Source organism: Pangasianodon hypophthalmus, chromosome 14 (assembly GCF_027358585.1).
Source record: "Pangasianodon hypophthalmus isolate fPanHyp1 chromosome 14, fPanHyp1.pri, whole genome shotgun sequence".
In the NCBI taxonomy this organism is placed as follows: domain Eukaryota; kingdom Metazoa; phylum Chordata; class Actinopteri; order Siluriformes; family Pangasiidae; genus Pangasianodon; species Pangasianodon hypophthalmus.
The window spans coordinates 1,158,094-1,182,841 of record NC_069723.1 but is presented as its reverse complement, the minus strand read 5'-3'; the positions used below and the strand labels follow the sequence as shown (position 1 = coordinate 1,182,841).

The 24,748-nt window shown below is 40.5% G+C and overlaps 1 protein-coding gene across 1 annotated transcript in view; it reads right to left on the bottom strand.

Moving 5' to 3' along the window:
* nyap2a (neuronal tyrosine-phosphorylated phosphoinositide-3-kinase adaptor 2a) overlaps nucleotides 1–24,748 on the bottom strand; it is a 42,524-nt gene that overhangs the window by 4,057 nt on the left and 13,719 nt on the right. The window contains exons 3-6 of the mRNA XM_026943296.3: nucleotides 15,856–16,166; nucleotides 8,735–9,928; nucleotides 873–1,040; nucleotides 600–721 (exon numbers count right to left, since the gene is read on the bottom strand). Coding sequence (XP_026799097.1) covers nucleotides 600–721; nucleotides 873–1,040; nucleotides 8,735–9,928; nucleotides 15,856–16,166 — 1,795 coding nt within the window. The remainder of the gene's footprint in view (nucleotides 1–599; nucleotides 722–872; nucleotides 1,041–8,734; nucleotides 9,929–15,855; nucleotides 16,167–24,748) is intronic.

Sequence of the window (24,748 nt, the reverse complement as noted above, 5' to 3'; positions counted from 1 at the left end):
GTGCCAAGCCTTTTTGACAGTCTGGCGAACCGAATGTACAGATTAAACAGCTAAATAAATGGAAAACAAAGTTTAGGTGAAAAAAAAAGAAAGTTTATGAGCAGATCATTTTTGATGAGCATTTATGTGGTTATTACGCTGTGGTATGCGGTAGACGTTTTACTTTTTCATCTGGTGCTCAGTAACTGCGACGCTCACACTGATGTGCACTATAAAGTTATTTTATTCTCCTAACACTTCTGTTATACTGAGGAGAAGATCCTCAGAACATTGCTGAGTAGTGAACAGACCGGCGGAGTGCAGCCCTGATCTGGACCAAATGGAAACATACACATGATAGAGACAAATTGTGTTGCTGCGAGTCCTGCCACACACACACACACACACACACACACGCGCGCGCACACACACACACCGTCAGCAGAGACAGCGGCGATGAGGATGGAGTGGACGCACAGTCAAGTGTTCATAAGGTCAAAAGGAAACAGACACACATAGAAGACACACGGATTAACAGGCTGATTGACAGACACGGAGACAGGACAGAGCACCACACGCATGCGCCGTCTCGCTCACGCCGAAGAGTGTGAGTGCAGTACCTGGCATGGGCTCCCGCTCTGATTGGCTGAGGACTCGGGGGCGTGTCGCTGAGGCGTTCCTACTGGAGACGGCACTCCTGACGTAGAGGCAGAACGGCCGAGCTTACAGGCAGCTTTTGGCTCTGAGGAGGTAAAGAGAAAAGGAGGCACGGATTTGAAAGATTTCAAAGTTCACGCAGTAACACAACCTTCTGGACAAACTGCATTTTCACGGCAACATCCGAAAGTCAAATTCTACGTTACACCCATCACACACTATTTGTCTTGAGTTACCTGAGGTTCCAGTCCCCAGCATGGTGGTGGGGCTGATGGAGGAGCGGCCTAGACGAGTGGGCGTGGCAGATTGTCCTGAGGGCGTGTCCCAGTCCTGCACTTTTGGGGAGGAGCTACGAAGAGCTCGATCTTTACTGTCAATGCTGTGGCTCCTGGTTTTCCCTTCAACTTCACACACACACACACACACACACACACAAGTATAATGTGAACAGATGTTTAAGTCAAAACGAATCCACATGAATCCAATGAAGTGAATAGAGGAAAGAGAAAAATAAAGGTGTGTGTGTGTGAGAGAGAGAGAGAGAGAGAGAGAGAACTGAGCAAGATAATGGCCAGTGAAAATGCCAAGGAGCCCAAAGGCAAAGTCACATGTAATTAAACTCTCTCTCTCTCTCTCTCTCTCTCACACACTCACACACACACACACACACACACACACACACAGATACATGTGCTTATCAACAGAAATAACTTGTCTGTTGAATATGGCAGAATTCAGAATTGTTCTGTCATTTACATACAAGTGCACATGTATACACACAGTCTCTCTCTCTCTCTCTCTCTCTCTCTCTCTCTCTCTCACTCACACACACACACACACACACACACAGAGTCACAGAATTTTGCTGATCAGAGTTGAGTAGAGTCAAGAGCTGAATCAGGAAAACATGAAAGTCAGATAGAGACAGTGAGAGTGAGAGAGACAGAACAGGGAGTGAGAGAGATGGAGACAGACAACAGGGAGAGAGAGAGAGATGGAGAGAGAGAATGGGCAGAGAGAGATGGAGAACAGGGAGAGAGAGATGGAGAGAGAGAGAAAGAATGGGGAAAGAGAGATGGAGAGAGAGACTGGGGAGAGAGACATGGAGAGAGAATGGAGAGAGACAGATGGAGATTGACAGATTGAGCGAGAGATTGAGAGAGAGAGAAAAGGGAGAGACAGAGTGAAAGAAAGAGAGAACAGGGAGAGAGATGGAGAGATAGATTGAGAGAGATGTAGGGAGAGAACAGGGAGAGACAGAGTGACAGACAACAGTGGGAGAGAGACAAAATACAGAGAACAGGGAGAGAGAAGAAGAGAAAGAAAGAGATGAAGATATGGACAACATCTGGAAATAAAGAAGGTGTGACATCCTGGACATGTTGCTATGTTTCATTCTCAGAAGTTTGCTCTAGTGTCTCCTTTTAGAACATGAAGTGAGAGATACAGAGAGAGAGAGAGAGAGAGAGAGAGAGAGAGAGAGAGAGAGAGATGGACAGGTGGAGGTGAAGAAGGTATAACTGCTTTAGAAAAGCCATGTTCTCTTTACTCCATATTCAGTGCAGAAGTCACTAGTACAGTTACACTTCAGTTAAAAAAATACTGAAATCCAAATAAAGCATCACAATCATTACTATTATTATTATTATTATTCGGTCACTTCACTACACTACACATGCACTTACAGCAAAATGGGCACATGGTGCCACTGTGGAGCCAGAAAGCGTAGCTGCCTTTAGAGGGCAGTGTGTGTATTTACTGCGGCACTGATTTAGTAAAAGTCATGCAAGCTGATTTAATAACAGGATACACAGAGAGCTGCGTTTTTTTTAATGACCGACATTGTGCCAAAGTGTTGTCCAGCTTTGGGTTTGCCTTAATGAATATGCAAATCTGAGGAGTTTCTTTCTGAAAGTACAAAACCCAGGGTGATGTTCATGCATAGAAATTGATTTGGCACCCACAACCAGATTTGCTGCAGCTGGAAAGTCACTTCAGGTGACTTCAGCTACGATTGTGTGTGCAAACGAATAGGACAGAAAAAAACCAGATGTTATATTTGCGGCAGTCCTTTTCCAGCAGTATTAGTTACGAGAAGGATTATCAAGATTAAGCCTCAGACTCTCAAAAATGATAAAAAAAAAATTTGATCATTAATAGATGCTTTGATCACTGGCAGGCTCCTGTGCAAGCATTACATTTACCTACTCACACTTTTCATCTTTCCAAAATGAATTATTTGCATGTGCACACTCCTGCACTTTAAGGGTTAGAAACCTGGTAGCCCTGTTATGGCACTGGAACGAGATAGTCCTCACTAACACAACCTAAAGTCCAAGGGGTTGAGCTGGATCTGGTCCAAATCCTCCTTTCAGTATACATCTAACCCTAATCCCTAAACTAGCCAATGCTATACAAGACAAAACAACACATTCAACACCTTATCCAGGCTAAAACACACCCAGTTGTCTCCACCCCCTGGACTTTTGGCTTGACTCCGCCCAGGTAGGACTTTTTTGTTTTGCAGCAAGGGGTACATTGATACGTGAATATTAGCCACTCACTTCAGGTTTAAAATCTGAATACATATACAGATATTTGGAGCACAAAACTGATACAGATACAGTGTTTTCCTCTGTTTTCACGTTTGGGCTCCACTTTTATGTTAAGTATCGAAAAGAATTCTGACATCTACAAAAAAAGTTTCTCTGCTGCACTGGTTGAAATTTTAATAAGCAAAGTGATGTAATTAAACCGACCATTAGTGGCTCTTAAATCACCTGATCAAATTAGTCGTATGAGATATAATGCACCAATCGTTTCCCAGATCTACGGAAAAAAACCTGGAAAACCATGGCTTTTCAAATTCAAATGAATGCAGTAGTTCATAAGGAAAAAAGTCTCAGTTAAATGCGAAGTCATAATGCATTAGATGAAGTACTAATGGGAATAAATGAGCTAGGAGTTTACTGAACTGTGGATGAAATATTAAGAGTAGAACCCCTTTACAAAGCTAGAACTGTTAACCACCCAAAGAACCCTCGAGGAACCAGGTGAGAAAAAGACAAACATCTGTAGACATAATTGTTCAACACTGCTGTTCTCTCAGATGTTAGCAAACTTCACGAATTTGTTTTTTTTTAAACCAAATATTAGAGTAATTTCAGTCATTTCATCAGCTGATTCATTATGAATTAGATAACAGAACTGCATCCGAGTCTGATGCCTAACTCTCAACAGCTAGCTGAAAGATGAAGTTAAACTGCAAGAGTGTGCTACATGGTCAGTGGGTTTATATTTAATATGTCCCTTCTGTCCCCCTCCCCGTCTCTGTCTCTCTCACTGGGGACCTATTAGTGATCACATTCATCATGTCCTTCATTCACTCCGAACGCATTAAGGAAATTGCTTTACTAACAGATGAAAGCTTTTCAATTATTTCAGCTCTGTGTGTGTGTGTGTGTGTGTGTGTGTGTGTTCGTAACAGCAGTGTGTATAGTGCTATCGTGTTTGTGTTTAACACGGGCCAAAATGGAGGCACTCTTCTGCTTAAAGTGGCTGTAATCTTACGCAAAAGCATTATATATTGATATATTATTTACAGTATTCTTATGTTTCTAAGTAAGAGTGAAATCAAAGCACAAAATGTTCTAATACATTTGTTTACCAAGCAAAATAGGTAGTCTAATTATTATAAATTAAGAATTAATAGGAACTATAAATAATAAAACACATTCTAATTTCATATATTACTCTCTGATGATAATACAGCTGTAATCTAATATCATCGTTCTCAGAACTTAGATGTACTGCAGAATTATGCGAATTGACAAATAGGATATTTCAAATAACTACTACACAGCTGATTATTTACTAAGAGCCCAAATAACTAGCACTAAAACAGGATAAATTGTGATTTACAAAAAAATATAATGTGAATTATGTCACATACAATGTAAAGATAGGAATATAATAATCTAATATGAAAATAAAATATAATCTAATATGAAACTAACTTTGCCCTGATAATATTAAGACACCATTTTAAGATCCTGAGGCATAATTGTGATAAGATTTCGCCTTTTGAAGACTTAGTAGATCGTATAACAATGCCTTAAAATAATAGAAAAGAGATTGCACAAATTTAATACCTGCCCTTTGGTTGCATTAATCTGTACATGCAAACTGATTGGGTACTTAGTTAATCGAATTGCATACAAACATCCCCAAATTACATATTCAGTAAGAACACGTGCTATTTAAATCTGATAGTTAATCAGCCTAGCAAGTGTTTAACTGAAAAAACTAATAAACATAACATTTTTTCCTTCATTTTTATAACTCTTATTATTTCTTAAAAAACATGTGGCAAATGTATTAACACCAAGAAAAAAGATTAACACACTCCAAAAGATTATGAAAGGGAAAATGTTCATTACTAATATTAAAAAACTAACTGAAAAATATTTTTAAAGAATTATTCTAGGTATCCAGAAACACTACTCTTGTCAATGTCCCATTCACAAAACAGCGACAAGTAAAAATATATATATATTTTTATAATATATTATATATATACAGTTCTGTGCAAAAGTCTTAGGCACAGGCAAAGAAATGCTGTAGAGCAAAAATGCCTTCAAAAATAATGAAATTAAATGTTTCTACATTAAATAAATACTATAAAGAGCAGTAAACAATAATAAATGAAACAAAGTCAATATCTGTTGTGACGACTCTTTGCTTTTGTGAGAAAATGAGCAGGAATGAAGCAGATGCTCCTGAGAGCTCCTGTGCCTCCGTTCACTGGTTTCCTTTTGCTGTTTGGGGAAAAGCTAGAAACAGGGAAATTCACTTCTATAGTCTTCTTGTATGCAAAATCATGATAATGATTAAAATGTTTGATGTAAAATTCAAGCTAACGCATGTCTGGGTGTACAAACTTTTCCAAAAATATCTTCTGGGATTTTCTTTCTCAATAGATTAGTGATTATTTGGTTTTCTGCTGCACCTGATGCAGCTCATCAAGAGCCACAAGACTTAAACATTTACAGAAATCAAAGGGAAAAGCTCCCATACTGAGCTCCTTTATCTCTCTGTTTCATTCCTGATCATTTCCTCACCAGTGATTTGTTGTTAAGATCATTAAAAGATTAATATTTTGCCATTTTGGGCCATTTTTTGCCCAGGAGTGTATACAGCACATACAGTCGGGGTCATAAGTACGCCTTGCAGAATCTGCAAAATGTTAATAATTTAAAAAAATAAGAGAGATCATAAAAATTACAGTTTTTTATTTAGTTTAGGTTTTTAGTTCTGCCCTGAATAAGCTATTTCACATGGCAGATATTTACATGTAGTCCACAAGACACAATAATAACTGAATTTACCCAAATGAACCAGTTCAAAAGTTTCCCTACGCTTGAGTCTTAATACTGTGTGTGTTACCTGGATGATCAGCGACTGTTGTTATGATAGTTATTCATGAGCCCATTGTTTGTCCTGAGCAGTTTAACTGCCAACTGTTCTTCAGAAAAATCCCCCAGATCCTGCACATTCTCTGCTTTTCCAGCATCTTCTGCATATTTGAGCCCTTTCCAACAGCAGCTATATGATTTAGAGGTCCATCTTTTCACACTGAGGACAGCTGAGGGACTCAAACACGACTATTACAAAAGGTGCAAACGTTCACTGATGCTCAAGAAGGCAAGACGATACATAAAGAGCCAGGGGGGTGTAAACTTTTGAACAGGATGATTGGTGTAAATTGTTATTATTTTGTCTTCTGGGAAACATATAGATATCTTATGTAGCTTCTCAAGGGTAGTACTAAAGTAACCTATGTTCACTCAAGTCACTGTGGTTCCATTTTCCATGCTGTGCTCTATTAATTTCCACTTAATTATCCTTCTCTGCTATTAACACCAGGCCATAGTGAAGCACTGATGGTAATAAACAGTGGACGACCCACCAGAGAAAGCTTAACTGATCTTCTTTGTGGGTGCATTTGTGTGTGTGTGTGTGTGTGTTTGTGTGTGTGTGTGTGTGTTCCCGGATTCTGACCTGTAGACAGTCTGTGCTGCACAGCCCATGAGAAACCTATGCATTAAATAATTAATCTATGGGGAAAAAATACCAAGGCTTGCCCACAGCACTGACAGGATTAGATACACACAACCAAGTGACTGCACACACACACACACATACACACACTCATTAGCATGACTGAGAGAGAAAGAGGCAGCAGAGGTGCAATGGGACATGAACTTTGGTCCTTTAGTCTGCCTGGTTCAGCAGTCAGAGACAGATTAACAGTGACACTTCTACTAACCCTGAACTGACTAATTATCAGGGGCGGCTGGTGTAAATGCGCTAGCGTGGCATCCACATCAGATTATTTGCCGATGCCTTTTGTGGAACCAAGAAAAACTGCACTAAAAATGGTCTTTGATAAATACACAGAATGATATGAAGAAGTGAGGCTGGGGCTGATTTCTTTCTAACCCAGACTGTAGATTCATGCAGCCTGTCATCTTCATCTGCGCTAATATTTTTCATCCTGCTTCGCTGACACATCTGTAACACATCAGCAGTGATTGAGAAGGCGCATGTGAAATACAGTCAAGGGTGTAATGTGAACAAGGTTGATTATTTATTCATCATTTTTAGATCATTTTTCCCCCCAAACTGCCTATTGCAGAGAAACTAAAAGTAGACAGACTATTGTCCAATGAAAGTACAAATTACACACAATGATGACAGAACCATAAGTGTTTTTGGTTTGAATGATAGAGTTACTACATTTCTGTATACCATGCTTACTATTTGGGGAAAAAAACACTGCATCAACCCAGTACAGCATTTCTAAAAGTAAATTAGAAATCACGAAGTGTCTTCCTGCCTTTAAGTGTGGGTGTGTGTATGATGGTTTCACCTACATCATTCTTATTACGCCATCAATGACACCTTGTGATATAATGCACTGCCCAACCCTAATAGCTTCATTGTCAAGTTATTGATATTAGATTTTAGCCTTCCATCTAATATCACCACCAGCCACCACTTCTAATTGCATAATGTATTCACTGTCAGAGCCAAGAACCGGTCCATAACCCTGCTGCAGTACTGAAGCACAGAAACACTAGGATGTTAGATAGAAGACTGTTAGAATTATTAGCAGATTCTTTTTACATCTAGATTAGATGGATCATAATCGCTATCTGCTGCTACTGTCAGTCGCATCATCAGTACTGACAAGTGAACAACTGAGACTGCTCCAGTGGTGGACATATAAGCCCATGTCACCATGACAGTATGAGATATCGAACTGCTTGCGGTTCCCTGAAATGTTCTATCTATAATAAAGTTTGCCAGTCCTGTTATAGTTCAGATGGATATAAAAACCTTGAAACTGAAGCTGATATTCTAAACTTTAACCTCATAGTCATTGCACAAATTGTGGAATTTTTGTGGAAGGGTTAAGGGGTTGGGTATAGGATTGGGGTTAGGATTAGTGGTTAGGGTTTGGAGTAGTGGTGGGGGTAGGGTGGTTTAGAGTTAGGGTTGGGGTTTAAAGTTGGGATTTGGGGTTAAGGTTGGGGGTTGGGAGTTAGGGTTGGGGTTTAGAGTTTGGATTGTGGTTTAGGGTTAAGGTCAGGCTTTAGGGTTAAGGTCAGGGTTTAGGGTTAAGGTCAGGGTTTAGGGTTAAGGTTGGGGTGTAGGGTTAAGGTCAGGGTTTAGGGTTAAGGTCGGGGTGTAGGGTTAAGGTCAGGGTTTAGGGTTAAGGTCAGGGTTTAGGGTTAAGGTCAAGGTTTAGGGTTAAGGTTGGGGCTGAGGTTGGGGTTTTAGGATTATCATTATAAAAGAAGAACTGATTTGTGAAACGAAGATTGCACAACATATTTTTTCCTCTGTTGACTTGAATACCAGTGAGATTATACCATTTTCCAGTTGTGCTAAGCTCTGCAAACATTTGATTCTTCACATCGATTAGGTTTTTCACATGTTATCAAGCATTAAAAAGTAGTGTGCATTCAAATCAATCAGATACTTTAAGCTTTGCCAGAGCATTACTTTTCTTATTAAAACAATTGTAACTTACTTTCACTGAGCTCCTTGTTCTTGCGCCCTCCGGAGCCTTTCCTCAGCATATTCTTGCTAGAGGAAAACAAGTTGCTGAGCTCATCCAGTGGACTGGTTGGTGTTCGACATCCACGGCCTCCTGACCCTGAACTAGACCCCCCTGATCCACCTGATGCAGTGGAAACATTTTGCATGGATCCACCATGGATGCTGGAGGAGTTTGAAAGACGTCCGCTCTCATGGGAGCTATGCGACACTCCGGAGGCACTGCGGGGAATCGTGCCAGTCAGCAGAGCGTCATATGGTGGTGGACGTTTGAGGCTGAGGGGGGTCAAAGAGCGGCCCATGCTGATAGGGGATGGGCAGGCAGAGTGGCTGCGAGGGTAACCATGAGCCGCTGAAGAACCGCCACTCTTGTATAGTGCTGATGGTAGAGGTGGAGCCGAGGAACGTCCAGATACTGTGATTGTATGGGAGGCTGAAGATTCTTTACTGTCCAGTGACTTCTTATGATGGTGATGATGGTGATGGTGGTGTTGCCCCAAAGACTGTTGTGGTGGCAAGGGTTGTCCAGAATCACCAGCTGTTGGGGAAGAACCAGGTTTGCCATAGCCAACGTTCTCTATCATAGGGAGTTTGGTGACATCCAGAGGAGTAAGGGGGGATTCATCTGAATTTGGGGAGCATTGAGCAGGTGCAGGGGGGAACACCAACAGGGGAGGCCTGTGAGTCAGTAAGTTAGGAAAGGGGGCGGGTATGTCACAAAGTGAGCCACGAGGGATTGATGATCGCGTTAGGTCTATATCTGAAACCGCAGGAGCTAGGCTTGGCTCCCAGCGTGCATGGACATGCTCAGTTGATAGCGCAGCTTCTTCGTAGGTGGGATATTTCATCTCCTCATACACACTCTCTCCCTGATCGTCCTCCTCATCAGCATTGCCTCCAGTATATTGGCTAAAGTCACGTAGGATGTTTCCCACCATCTCTATGTAGACAGGCTCTGCTTCCTCATCAGTGTCCAGGGCAGGGCTTTGATTCTGTGACATTGATTTCTTCTTCTGTCGTCGTGGCAAAGAAGCGGACTTGAACTTGGTGCCATGGTTTTGGATGTAGGACTCATCGAAAGAGGTGCTGAGCTGAGTGTTGGGGTTGCGCTTAGGTTTGGGAGGAGGCATGCGGCGATATTCCTCACTGCATGGACGACTCTTGGATGCTGCAGAAAATAAAGCTGCAGAATTAGTATAGTACACGTCACTTCAATGAGCAACACAATGATTTGTCTACATCCTAAATTCTTTATAAATCATTTCTCTGTTTGAGTATGTTAGAGCTTTAGTAAGCACAGCAGAGTTCATATTTTTTGAAGGAGTGGCTAAAGGTGTTTCCAATTTGGATTAAGCAAATATATTTGTAGTACTTTGGGTGTTATTGCAATGACATTAGCATATAGTGTTACTCCTTTGAAACACTGCAGCCTGATAAATTATAGCTGTGGCCCAAGCTGAAAGGTACTGTGTTATCATTTTATTTATGTAAGGAATAAAACACAATGGGGCATGCTGTTATAGAAAAATAATCAGTGAAGCAGAGTTACTGTTATCACCCTAATGTTGATTATTTTCCAGTAATCTTGATGTGTTGCATTCCTCTTATACTATATGCCAATGCTACCCATTTTTATTTATAAAAGAAAGAGACATCATACTTTTTATCCATTATTGGTTACATTTATTGTTGTTTAACACCTGTGAAGCAAGTTAGTTCCTCTTATCCCTTTTGTTATAAACAGTCACTCCATCACAAGTCTCTCTTTTTCTCTCTTAAGACAAAACAAGCAGCTTGTCAAGTTACAGAGAAACCCCAAAGCACAAAGTTACAGCCTTGTACTGATTAAAGATACCCCTGATTAGTACAAAACACTGACACTGGAGACTCCTTCCAAAACTGCCAAATAAATCTGTAGTTGTTACTGTAGAATCATTAGACTGAGCACAGTAATATAAACCTTGCAGCTGGAACTCCTGTCAGAGCTGCTGTTGTAGAAGATTAATCAACACCTTCTGACCAATCAGAACTGAGAATTCACCAGCTCTGTGTCATAATAGTATATATGAATATTGTAATATAGTCGTGTGTACGTATAAACTAATTGTGTTAATTTTAATGTGAAGTGAAATGGTTATTGTGTGTGTGTGTGTGTGTGTGTGTGTGGACCAAATGCCCCCAAAAGGAAAGGATTTTCTGACAGTTTTGACCTTGTGGGAGCCAGCCAAATGAAAAAAATAAATAAATAAATAACAGCTTTTATTTAAAAAAAAAAAAGGTTGCTTAGGTTACTTAGGTTAAGGTTAGGGTTAGATATAGGTGCAGCATTGCATTAATTAGCTGCATTAATAATCATGTCAGTGGAAGGTCTTCACAAGGATAGTAAGACAAATGTGTGTGTGTGCGTGTGTGTGTGTGTGTGTGTGTGTGTGTGTGTATGGGGGGGGGGGGGGGGCTTTAGAATGCCTACAGCAAAAACACAAAGTCATATGAGACAGAATATGAATAGAGTGTAGAAAGTAGGTCATTTGTCAATGAATTCAGCTCTGATTTTATCAGCTGGCAGACATATAAGCAAGCTCACTCTCTCTCTCTCTCTCTCTCTCTCTGCTCATCTCCAGAGAGATGCTCTGCTCATACTCCCAGTCGAGGGCACCCTGACTAACCTCTCTCTTTAGGGACTGGCAATTCAGTGTGTGTGTGTGTGTGTGTGTGTGTGTGTGTGTGTGTGTGTTATGTAATCACATGGACTGCAGGGATGTGCGTCAGCTGAGCGCTGGACCTCAGTGACACACAGATTGTAGATTGAAGTAGACATGACAACATGCTTTTATTAATCCCCAAGACAGGAAGGATTGAAGAGAAGGACTGCAGTGCCGCACCCAAAATAAAGCCAAAGTAGCCTGCACTCTCAAATCCCCCCAGTTTCACACACATCCTGAAGAGTTCTCTAAGTTACAGCTATGACACATGTCTTATTAGCATTCTTTCATCACAGCTCCACTGTGTGCTGTATATGTATGTCCGATCGATAGGGTAACAAGTTCCTAAAAAAGACCTGATAACTCATTCCCTCTGTCTCTTTCTTACTCTCTCAGTCCAGAAACGAGGTCATGATATACATTTGTCTGTTTATTCTACTTCTCGGGGAGGCTCTGAGCAGCTGTTTGTGCAGCTCAGTGGCTTGATAGATGCTATTTGTGTGTGTGTGTGTGTGTGTGTGTATGTTTATGTGCGTGCTGTCAGCAACTAATTGCTAGAAAGATTTCCCTTTGTTTTGACAGTTTTGATTGCATAATTTTTCTTATAAACTGGTCTTTGAAAATGCATACGGTACACTGAGATCACCCAGTGCTCAACTCCAAGTCCTTATTTACTGTTAATCATTAGATTGCTCATCTTATCTCAGATAATCACGTAACGGCTTACAGAGACGAGGTGCAGAACCTTAAAGAGTGGTGGTGCTCGGGTAAAAATCTGGCCTTCGACTTTCCTGAGCTCATCAGAAAGACTGCATGTATTGAGTATGCTCCAGTCTTTATTAATGGAGTCATGGTGGAGAGAGTGACCAGCGGGGGTGTCCACATCTCAGGGGACCTCTAATGTGTTACCAACACCATTTCCCACGGAGAGCACGCTAACGTCCTGCATTGCACTGTGGTGTGCCGGTAGCAAACTGGCAGACAAGAAAGCTCCACAGCGGGTCATCCTGCAGCACACAGAAAATCATTGGGCTCCAGCTTCCAGCCCTGGAGGAGCTCTACGATGCATGCTGTCTGAGCAAAGCTACCAACATCTTCAAAGCTCGCACTCACTCCTGTCATCATCTGTTTGCACTTCTGCCATCTGGCAGGCATTACAGGACCATTTGTGCCTACACCTTCAGACTCAAGAACAGCTTTTCCCCCAGGGCCATCACTCTGCTGAATCAGTCTTTCATTAACCCTCGCTGAACTAGAACCTTGCCCCACAAACTCCACACAAAAACACCCAGTGAGTGGCAGTTCTGCGGTGCTGCGAGTTCTTGATGATGAGAGAGGTCAGAGGAGAATGGCCAAACTGGGTCAAGCTGACAGGAAGGCAACGGTAACTCGAATAACCACTCTGTCCAACCGTGGTGAGCAGAAAAGCAGCTCATGATGCACAACATGCCAAACCTTGAAGCGGATAGGCTACAACAGCAGAAGACTACATCGTATTCCACTCCTGTAAGCTGAGATTAGGAATCAGAGGCTACAGTGGGCAGAGGCTCACTGAAACTGCATAGCTGAAGATTGGAAAAAGGCCTGGTGATTGGCTAATTGGATAATTGCATGAACGAACAGGTGTACAGTATTTTTAATGTGTGTATATATAGTTTACCCAGATTTCTGTTGCTATTTTTGTGTATTTAGGACATTTCTATACTACTGGGACTTGCGATCCAAGTTTCGCTGTACTGGTTGGACAGAACAGCTGCTTCCAGTTTCTAGGAAATGATATTCATGAAGCAGAAGTGGGAACTTTACACTGTTCACAGTGTGAGCGGCCATGTTGATTTGACGTCACGCTGTAAACAGAGAAGACTACCCCGTGTTAATGAGTTGAAATATCAAGTTGTTGTGACTTTTACCGGTTGTAGGCGGGGAATTACAAAGTGGGAGGAGGAGAAAGAAGGGAGGAGAGGGAACAGGGAACGAGAGAGATAGAGAGAAGTATAAGATGTTGGCTTCTGTGCTAACAAAAATGCCAGAAAGCCCAAAGGCAGAGCAAGTTACGTACAATTAGACTAAGGGCCAAAATATACCCTATGTATCTATGCATACTCATAAGCTTCGAGCTACTCAGAGTACGATTTTATGCATCGTTGCGTTAGCAAAAGGGTCATGGCCAGATTTATAGTGCATGCACAGCAAGCACAGAGGCTAATTTCTCCCCATCAACTGTCAAAGCAGACCAGCAGTTTGATCAGTCTCTTGCAGTGCTGGTTCATTCATATAAACGTACCGTCAATTAGAAAATAGAAACAGCTTCGGGACAGATTTGTTCTAACCAAGAAAAGGTGAAAGGATGTCTGTAGTGAGGATGCTACAAGTAGCGTGGATGTGTTTTCTCTCACTTTAAAAAGCAAAGTGTACCACCATTTCATGAATCAGTAATGTTACTGAAAACATTTCAAAGATTTAAACACACTTTCTATCTCCCCCTTGAGTACTGAGCATTATAACAGCCACAGTAACGTACCTGTAGAGTAAGAATGCACATCGAGTATGTATAACAGGAATGCGTGTTAGCGAAGGTTTGGATGGGTGTTGTCATTTGCGTTTGAATAGATACATAGGGAAGGTTTGGTCCTAATTCTCTCTCTCTCTCTCTGAAATACCATGTGTGATGGGAAAAAAGAGTATATTTCCTCTGCCTAATTCACTCCGAAGTGAGCTCTCAGCTGTATAAGCGCTTCACAGCTTGCATCTAAGATGAAGAAGTAAGAAATCAGCCTGAGGCAAGTCAGTATATAAATATATAGTCCCCTTCAAAAGTATTGGAACGGCAAGGCCAAGTCTTTATTTATTTATTGCTATACACTAAAGACATTTGGGTTTGAGATCAAAAGATGAAATGACATGATAGATCAGAATTTCAGCTTTCATTTCCTCATATTTACATCCAGATTTGGTGGCAGACGTCACAATTCTGATCTTCTATTGTCTCATATTCATCCTTTGATCTCAAAACCACCAGATCACTGCTTCAAAAGCACAATGTCATTTTCGGATGTCATAGCCATATGCTATGGCTAATCCATAAATGTTGGCACCCCATATAAATAGTGTGGTCCTCTTGCCATGTCAACCAAAACAGTTACTTCAGAGATATTATGCAGATATTTAGGTATTTGAATCTTGCTTTATCTATATTGTTTAGTATAGTTTTGAGTGAGAGTTAAAGTGTGCGTATTTGAGAATTAATGTGTGCCGTAGTGTCTGCGTGTGTACGCGTGGGTGAACAGAAGTGTAAGAATGAAAGGGTGAAGTGCTTTAAATAGCTCTGCACTCTGGATGGAGTCCAGTGAAGCACTAATCCGATACAGGACCCAGTGGATTCAGCCAAACCGCTTACAGCACACTTTTAGGGAGAAATTCATAGATTTTTAATGTTCTGAGGCTATGCGTGTGTGTGTGTGTGTGTGTGTGTGTGTGTGTGTGTGGGCTTTGATTTCTTGTTGCGGAACAAATGTCTTCACAGGGATAGTAATATCTGACAGTTTTTTTTTTAAACCAAAACTGAAGATTTCACTAAAACTAAAAAAGCCAAAAGGTCGCGGTCTCTCTCTCTCTCTCTCTCTCTCTCTCTGTGTGTGTGTGTGTGAGAGAGAGAGAGAGAGACAGAGAGAGACTGAGTTCTGCTCTGCCTTCTCCTAGAAACATTGGCCATAACTCATGACTCATGATCCGTGTTATGCTGTGATTCTGTCAGCGGTCAGTTCCCAGAACTACACACTGATCCAGAAAGTTGCTCACACCAACAGTTACCCCTATTCATATCAATATCAACTGACCAGTAAGATCTCCTGGAGACGCCAGGGTGACCAATCAGAGCTGGACAAACAGCTGATGTGACCTTGTTCTTGGAAACACGGCCAGATGTTCTGGTGAAATATTGATAAGAAATTTAGCATTCCTTGTGTGTGTGTGTGTGTGTGTGTGTGTGTGTGTGTGTGTGTTTAGCTCTATGATGTTCATAATTCTGGTCAGATATGGTATAAAAGATTCAGTGTTTGAAGAAGCAATTCTACACGCCCTGTTTAACCTTCTGTAAAACGCACACACTTCTGCATTAATAAACACGGGGAACTGTAAGGGATATTAAAAATATTCATGCAAATGTTGATATTGTTTTTTTAGTAGCAATTTATTTAACATTTTAGGAAGGAGTCTCCAATGTCAGCACTTTGTGACTGATTTCCAACATGGGAAAGTCAAATTACTGACTTACAACAATTTATTATTCTAAAGAATCATTTTGTAATTGTTTAAAATCACACAATCTGGGTTAATATGTCAGTTTTCACACTATGTGTGTTTTACATCTGCATTCATCTGAAAGGACACTTACCATCACTCTTATCCATGTCCCTCACTTCCTTGCCTGTGGTGAGGGTGGTGTTGACCGTCTCAGACGAGGTGCTCAGTTTGGTGTTGGGGTCTCGTTTGGGTTTGGGTGGTGGTTGTTTACGTAGGGTCGGGCTGCCCCCCTCCTCCTCACTGCCTCCCACTGAGTGCAGAGACTGGGAGCGTACGGTGAAACCCGGCCCGCTCGGCGCCGCAAGCCGGTCCTGGGGAGCCGGCATCGTCATGAAGCCCATGCGGAAGTGTTTACCCGCATAAGCCCCTCCATCTGCCACCCCAGCCACCTCCTCGCCCATCCTACAGAGACATATGTAAACAAAGAGAATGTTAGTGAGAGAGGAACAAGAAATATATTTGACTCATGAAATATGGGAAGAAGATTTAAAGAATTTATAATCAGTATTTAACATTGAATTTGCAATGATCCTAAGATAAAACAATACTATTCCCATATTCAGATTCAGCGAGTCCAAACGACCAAAACTTACATCAATATTCATGCAGGATAATTTGCAAATATTCAGAGACTGGTTATGCAGCTACTTAAGCCATTCAGAGTACGCAAAAAAAACCTACCTGTGTGTAGTTCATGCCTCTGACGTTGAGAGAATTTTATTATGTTGAAGTGTCAGAGATGAGTTCTCTCTTAAAGTGGGGTCCAGGGGCCCCAGAGGTCCATGAAGCATAACTAAGAGGTTCGTGATTTATTTATTTTTTAAATTTTATAACACTGGTGGAAATCACAACCCACTATTATCAAAGTTATATTAAATGTCAAATTGGATCTAATGTTTTATATCAGTGGAAAGATCAAGAGCAAAAACTTCAATGGCTCCGAAAAAGTAGCCAGATTATTTGAGAACCTCTGGTCTAGATCTTTGCGTTTAAACACAGGCACTTGCCTTTAAGCCTGAAAAAAAAATCATGGATAAGAAATCAGATTGAAGAAGGAAATAGCGTTTAACTCAACTCTGAATACTGTGTTTGACGAGCGAAGAGAGCCGGTGGCGGAAATATTATTGGCAGAAAAAATATACCAATAATACGACATGTTTCTCTGTTGAAATCAAAGGCTCGTGATGTCAGAACCCGCATTTGTTTAAAATATTAAAATACTTGGGCGAAAACGTACTGCGGCTTATGCAGCTGCAGCATATTTTGCTGCTTCGACTGAAATGCAGCGTCATCTCCAAAGAGCCACATTAACACTTGACTGTATTGCCAAGTGCGGCTCAAATCACCTCATTAACTTTGCTGATGACACAACTGTAGTGGTGATGAGTCAACACAAAGAGAGGTGATGGAGTGGTGTGGAACGATTTCTCTCTTAATGTGTCTTTTAATGATCGTTGACTTCATCATAGAGCAGGGGCGGCTGGTCTAAATGGGCAATCAGGCTTAGCCCCCTGTCTTTCAAAGATTAAAAAAACATCAATATAAGCTTAAGCCAAACATTTTACAAAGAATTATATTGGATTTTTTGTGGATCTAAGTGCAACGGCAAAAATACACTGAATGGTATGAAGAAGCGAGGCTGATTTCTTCCTAGCCCAGGCTGTAGATTCATGCATTTGATCTCCACTTGGGCTGATATTTTTCATCCTGCTTCACTCATACATTCATAACACATCATCAGCAGGGATTGAGAAGGTGCAATGAATGTGAATGAGGTGAATTATTTCCTCTAGCATCCATAAAGGTTTCTTGCTAACTGTTTTGGGGACGTTCCACAACATTAAACCTATGTGTCATTCTTTAATTAATTTAAAAAAAAATGATATGTGGCACATTGCTGTGGTATGAATGGAAAATAACCAACGTCATTATAACAGCATGTCCCATCATGTTTTATTGCTGACTTAGCCATTAAAATGTTAAGGAAATGAACATGAATGTAAAAATTAAGTGTCTGGATGTCTATGATTAATGAATGATAAAGAAAATGTCATTTCACGTGTTAGTGCTTTAAACTCGATATCTTGTTCCTGCTTTAGTACAAAGTGACAGAGAATGTAAGCAGGTGAAACAAAGAGATGAAACCAGAGGCCATCTATTCTCCAAATCTATTCACCACTCAAGTGCTTTTTTTCTGCCACCCATTCATCTACCCATCTATCACTCCATTATTCAATAATAAAAACTCTGAGCTTTTTGTCAGTAACAAAAGCATTTTACTGACTGTCCCATCAGAAATGGTGTTAGCATCATTTTGGGGTTTATAGAGAAAGAAAGGGAGGAAAGAGAGAGGGAGAGAGAGAGAGAGAGAGAGAGAGAGAGAGAGATGTAGAATCAACAGACAGCAGAGAAACAAAGAAAACTATAAATTCACAGAAAAATTGTCTGAAGCTCTCTCTCTCTCTCTCTCTCTCTCTCATCCTAAAGGGCAGACAGGATTTATTCACCTTGGCACTAAGTAAATCACACCTACACAAACCCACATGAACACGCAAACTAATTAATTGAGTGTGAGTCTCATCCAATAAAGGAAGACCGAGGTGTCATTTTATTGTCAGCAAATGTCATGTCGTTTTTCACATTTCACCCATCTCTCATTCTCATTCTTCCTTCATGTCCTTCATTCCTTTCCTTTTCCACAGCAATACTGAGTAGAGTGTAGTGAGTAAAAATTGCCGCAGGATGCAAAAACCCAGAAGTGCTTTTATTGGGGTGAATCCAAGAATTGTAATCAGAGTCCATAGCAACCCTCAGGACTCAGACAGAACAGACAGACGGCTTAATTCAGGGCAGTCTGTAATCAGATGAGGGTCAAAACCAGGAAGTACAATGCAACACAGAACTTCGAAAACAAGGCTTGGATACGACTTTGCAGTGTACAACGACACACAAAGGCAAGCTAATTCAGAACTAACACAAAACAGGTGAACACAGTCAGGCAACAAACCAAAAACAGGACAGAGGTGGAAACAGGACTAGAACAGAAACCAAAACAAACATGAGCACAGGTTGTTTGTTGCGGTGTAGGTTTTAACATAATGGGCTTAACTGTGTTGTGACACACATCAATGTTGTACCTATAGCACCTGCTTCCAAATCCCACCACATGCTACACTACATGCATCAGCCGAGGTTTGGTGATAGAGCAAATTACTTTTAGATTAATTAATTAACAATCTTTTCAGAATCAGGAGGTATGTGGAAACATTGACGAAACAGAGCAAAATAAATTTCAGTACAAAGCCTTCATTTATAACTCCTGCTAGCACAATACGCACAAAACATCAGCTCACAGTTAAGCGAGAAAATAAAGATGCTAGCTATCTATAACTTAACTAGCTATGTAGCTGGTGATATGTTATCACATTACTTTAGCTGCCACTTTTTAGCTAGGCATGCACTGGCGCTTAGAATTGTGCGTTAGCTAATAAATTGATCACATGTCCATCCCTGATGTATATAAGTTCAGGTTTATGTTCATGTATGATCCTTGATCTTGATGAAACTTACATCCAACTGGTGCAACAGGACTTTGCTGATCCTCAGCACAACACATTGCAAATGTAATTTTAATATAGAATCTGACTCGGATTACTCTTCACCTCTTGCATGTTGGTGAACTTAGCATGTAAGATAAGAGTGTGTTGAATATTTTAAAATGTGTACGTACTGGGATTGCAACGGTTGCTGCCTGCGCTCTCAGTGAAATGGATTGTGGGTAAGGTATTGATGTTATTCATGGAGGAATTGCTGCTGATGTAACCACAGCTTCCCTCTGGTAAAGCAATGCATCAATCCCCAAAGCATCTATTCATCCCTCCATTACTATCATCAGTACTCTTTAGTGTGTGATACGAGTCTGTTCCTCAGCTGATCATTAAATACGTTCACATTTATCATGTGATGCTATGTACATTATCACATCTTTGAAGAGCAACACTAGGCTTGAGTGTTTATGCTAATAGCATGGTCCAAACCATAGCATCACTGAGTTGCTATCCCTCATGCATCTTTATAAATATTTCAAACTCCTGATATGTAGTTACAGTGCCATGTGTAAGCATTCGCCCCTTGAACTGGAATAGAACTGGAATTAATTGGGATAATTAAAGGAGAATGACTGAAAGAATAAGGGTGCGAGTACAGGGAGTGGAAGTGAGGTTCCTCCACAGGGTTGATAAGGTGATCTGGAAGAGCCTCGGAGTAGAGCCACTGCTCCTCCGAATTGAGAGGACTCATTTGAGGTGGTTTGGGTAACTTACAAGGAGACGTGTCCAACTGGACGGAGACCCTGAGGCAGACTCAGAACCTGCTGGAGAGATTATACTGTATCTCACAGCTGGCATGGGAACATCTGGGGATCCCCAGGAGGAGCTGAAACCTGCAGATAGATCTGCGACCCTCCACCCGGAGTTACATAGATAACATAACATAGATAATAAGTGTGCATCTAATATCATAATATCAGGCAAATGGTTAATTCTTAATTAATTTAATTCCTGATTCGATCATGATTAGAGCGCAGTGGTGAATGGTTGCCAGGTTTGCGGTTTTTACACATGATTGGGTGGTGGATTTTTTTTTTTTTTTTTTATGGCTAGTTTAATCTGCTCATTTTAAAACAAATAATCCGAATTTGATCTAATCATTTTCTTGCAAAAGTAGTCTGAAACAATCAATGCAAAACTGTAAGTGTAAACAGTCTCAGATGTACAGAGCCATTTCTGTCGTAGTGGGAATTCTACAGGTTTCCAGCAATACTTCGTTACACTGAAACTGTCAGTCAGTCTGTGCGTTGGCATGGCAACACGCAACACTATCAGGCTGCAGCTTCTTTGGCAACTATTTTCTTCGTCGAAGCAAAAGTAAACAAAATACTTGCAATTGTGCTGTTGTACTGAATATCAGCATCGCGTGATTACCAGCCGTGGTGATATTCACTACATTAGCACTCTTGCTTGTGCGATATTGTTTAGTTACAGTAATTCAAGTCAGAGTGCTTTTTGTGTACGTAGGCTAGCTACCTTGTCACATCATGAAACCGAACCGAAGTTCGAACGGAATGGTGAGGATAGTGATCATTCCTTCTGTTTGTTTCTTCTGATTTACTATCGGCAAGCAAAATAGACTAGGAAAAAAAATATTGAGAAAAATATTTTTTAAAAATGCGTCTCTCTTTTCCAATGCCTGAACATTTGGGGCTAGTTTGAAGTCTTTTTGTGCAATTGGTGATGCATAGTTGGCCTGGAGATTTTGCTGAGACTTGGTAACCCTGCTGTGGTGTGAAAATGCACACACTGCAGTCCACAATCCTGACACAGTACTGGAAAGAAAGATTATGAGAAAGCATGAGATCATGCAGTTTATGTGTCTGGTTGTGCTTTACTGGTGCTCCTGTGCTGTTTGAAACCTGACAGGCTGTCGACAAGGTCAAGAGCCAGAAGGCACCAACTTTAGATTGAGAAATAATAATAATAATAATAATAATAATAATAATAATAATAATAATAATATGTATAGTCAGTCCATTCGGCGGCTGCCCTTACAGCCCATTAATGCCTGCAACTTATCTTAATTAAAATGAAAGCCGTAATTTTCGTTTATTATCTGTCAAGCTGTCTCACACTCACTCTGTCACTACACAGAAGCTGTACACACAAGTACAAGTTTGAAAGATTTGACACTTTTTCTTTTTCTTTTCTTTTAAAATGCCATGTTTGTATGAGATCACTTATCATTTTTGTCATTTACAAGAAAGAAAGAACAGAAGACAGCACTGATTTATTTCTCTTCTCTTTAATTTCTGACACTGAGTCATGTGACATGATTTCGTGTGTGAGTGTGTGTGTGTGTGTGTTTTACCATGCTGTTGCACTAAAATGAGGAATGAACTGTGAAATTGAAAGAGAAAAGAAGCAGGAAAAGAATGAGGCTAAGTGTGAGAATGAGACACACACCTGTGTATGTGTGTGTGTGTGTGTGTGTGTGTGTGTGTACTTTTTTTAATGCTTTTCATCAGGTTTTAGAAAGGTTATTTAATTTATTTGCTTCTACTTGTCCAATTTTCAGAATCCATCAACCACATTGTGCATTAGTGTGTGTGTGTGTGTGTGTGTGTGTGTGTGTGTGTGTGTGTGAAGAGGAGAGAACAAGGTGCTCTGACCTAGTACTATTCAATAAATGTAAGATTTATGACGAAAGAGGAAAAAGGTGGCGGGAATGAAAGAATGTGTATATGTGTGTGTGTGTGTGTGTGTGTGTGTGTGTGTGTATACCCTAATGGGGGTGTGGAGCAAGCTAAATATAGAGAGGAGAGGCTGAAGACCAAGCCCACTGTTGCCATGGAAACTCAGCCCTCTGTCTCTATAGTAACGCACCCCTTCCAAGCCTGATGAGGTGTGACTTTGACCCTCTCACTGCCAGTGCTTACATGTATGTGTGTGTGTGTGTGTGTGTGTGTATGAAACTGCATGTGTCCTGTCAGGATACACACACAGCACTTCAGTGATTAAGCACTGATCTGGGATCATCTTCAAAATATTCATAAAGATGCATTTCATAAAATGTGACATGCTATCACTGATCTCAGATCTGCTCTTCCAGCCTGACACACAGCCTCCTGAGTTTGTCAGTACAGTAAAGAACACGTTTGTTAGTCATCATTTCATCCTGGTGCGAATGTTTTTTGTTCAAATGTTTACAATTCTCTACAGGCTACATCACAGATGTTCAAAAATGCGACAGTATGTCTGGTCTTCAATCAGGCAAAACATGCACACGCCGTTTCCCTCGCTCTGTAACTGCTCACATCCAGTTGAAGTCCCTGCCACTTGTGTATAAAGAAAGGAAATTTACCTTAAATCTAAAATCAAGGCCTGTGTTTAAGCCCAATCATTATATCTCTGAGTGTGTGACACTACCATCATGTGGTACGATGTCTAAAACCAGACGCTTCTCAGACTCTTGTTCAGTTTCAATTGAGTGTTATTTGTATGGTGCTTTTTGCACAACTCCACCAAAACCTCAGATGTACATGTACACTAACGTACAACACTACACCAGGAACCTCCCTCAAGGGGCCCCATCTTGCCAGCATGTGGGACTTGCGCAGGTTTATTGTCATGCTTTTTCTCAGTGAAGAGATCTTACCTGTCTGGAAGCCCAAAAAGAAACAATAAGAATGACAACTGTATGCTAATGCATAATGCAAAATGAAAAAAAAACCGCTACCCTGGAATCATAGCTAGCTAGCTAGGAGTTGGCGCTTGCTTCTGGAACATGTACCGTTAATTATTTAGCTAGCTTTCTTGCTAGCTTAGCCTTTCAAATATACAGAATATAAAATGAAACACTTGTTCTGTTGTAGCCTAAATGATGTAACGATGGCTTATCTAACTGGAAAGACTTTGACCTAGCTCTACATCTACAGTAGCATGCAGAATATAATGCTAACACTTTTAGACAGTTGTCCTATAGCTGGCTCATAGTATTGAAACGTAATATAAACCTATATGTCTATATTTTGGATTAGGGAAATTATTATTTTTTTTTCATTGTAAAGCTAATGCTTTGGTATTACCCCTTGTATAATCCTTGACTAGAGATAAATTAAAATATGTGCTTCTTATAGTAATTACAGTACATGCATTTATTTAAAGGATATACTGTATAGTTATATACAGTATGAATTATAGTGAATTACAGTTAAACCTTATAATTTAATCTCTTTTAATGTTATATTTTTCCATGGATTTCTGATTCTTATAAAAGTATACTGGTAACATAATGGCAGTATGGCAGGGGAAAAGTGCCAGCAGTCCTACAATCCCTAAAATCACCTCTGCATCCTAGTTGCCCCAAAATAATAAATCGTATCTTTTCAATGCTCCAGCGGCACCGTATCATGGCTGACCCTTTGCTCTGACCTCATATAGCGTATATGTGACAAATAAAGAAGATATTTTATACATTCCTTCATCTTTAGTAATGACATTTTCCTTTGCTCACACCACAAGTCCACTCGCAGCATGCTGCTGTTTGATCTCAGGCTGCTTGTGGATGTTATTTTGACATTTACAAGGATATACTTGTGGCGAATTAAAAGTTCTCATCTGATTGGCTACACAAATTTGTGTTCATGTGAACTTTTAATGCCACATATGAGCCAGATGATCTCTGGCAGAAGTCTGAACTAAAGGCATGGTAGACTTCTGTGGCCAGTAAACATCTGGAGATGTTCTCTAGTTAAAGAAAGTGAAAGAATAAGTGTTAATTGATAATGCAGAATTAATTTCTATACTGCAACAGGTTTAAAGAGATATCAGTCATTCACTACTTAGTCAAATGTGCATTAACTTTAGCTCGGAGGCTAGCGTTGTGCTGTAAGAAAATGAATGAACATCCAAACAAGAGCAAGAGGTGTGCAGTGTGATAAGTTTATAATTTATTACCATCCTGTAACATGCCGTCATGACAGATCTGGTCTACGACTTTAACTACTAACAAGTTAAACGTTTCAGTATATAAACATCGGTAAGCAATTAGGTTATATATAGATGTTGAATTTTTTTTTTTTTTTTGACGTGTATTCCTTGAAGTGTTACACACAGAGAGACAGAGACAGGGCAGGATAGAGACACCACACATATGAAGGGAGAAAAAAAACAAGCACCAGGAGAGAAGTAGTCAAGACAAAATAGCGAAAGCCTAAAAACGCGGTCACACTACACTTTTCCTTCCACTGTCTTCCATTCATACGCATGCGAATGCTGGAGACTGGAAATGCAAGCTCAGTACAAAGAACTTCTGCCTTTCTCTGTATTCCAAAGTTTGGTGAAGTTTCGTATCACGCGAAGACCTGTGACCAAAACAAGATCGACACTTCATGTCGTGACCTCTTCGGAAAATCCAAGATGGAGGAAGCA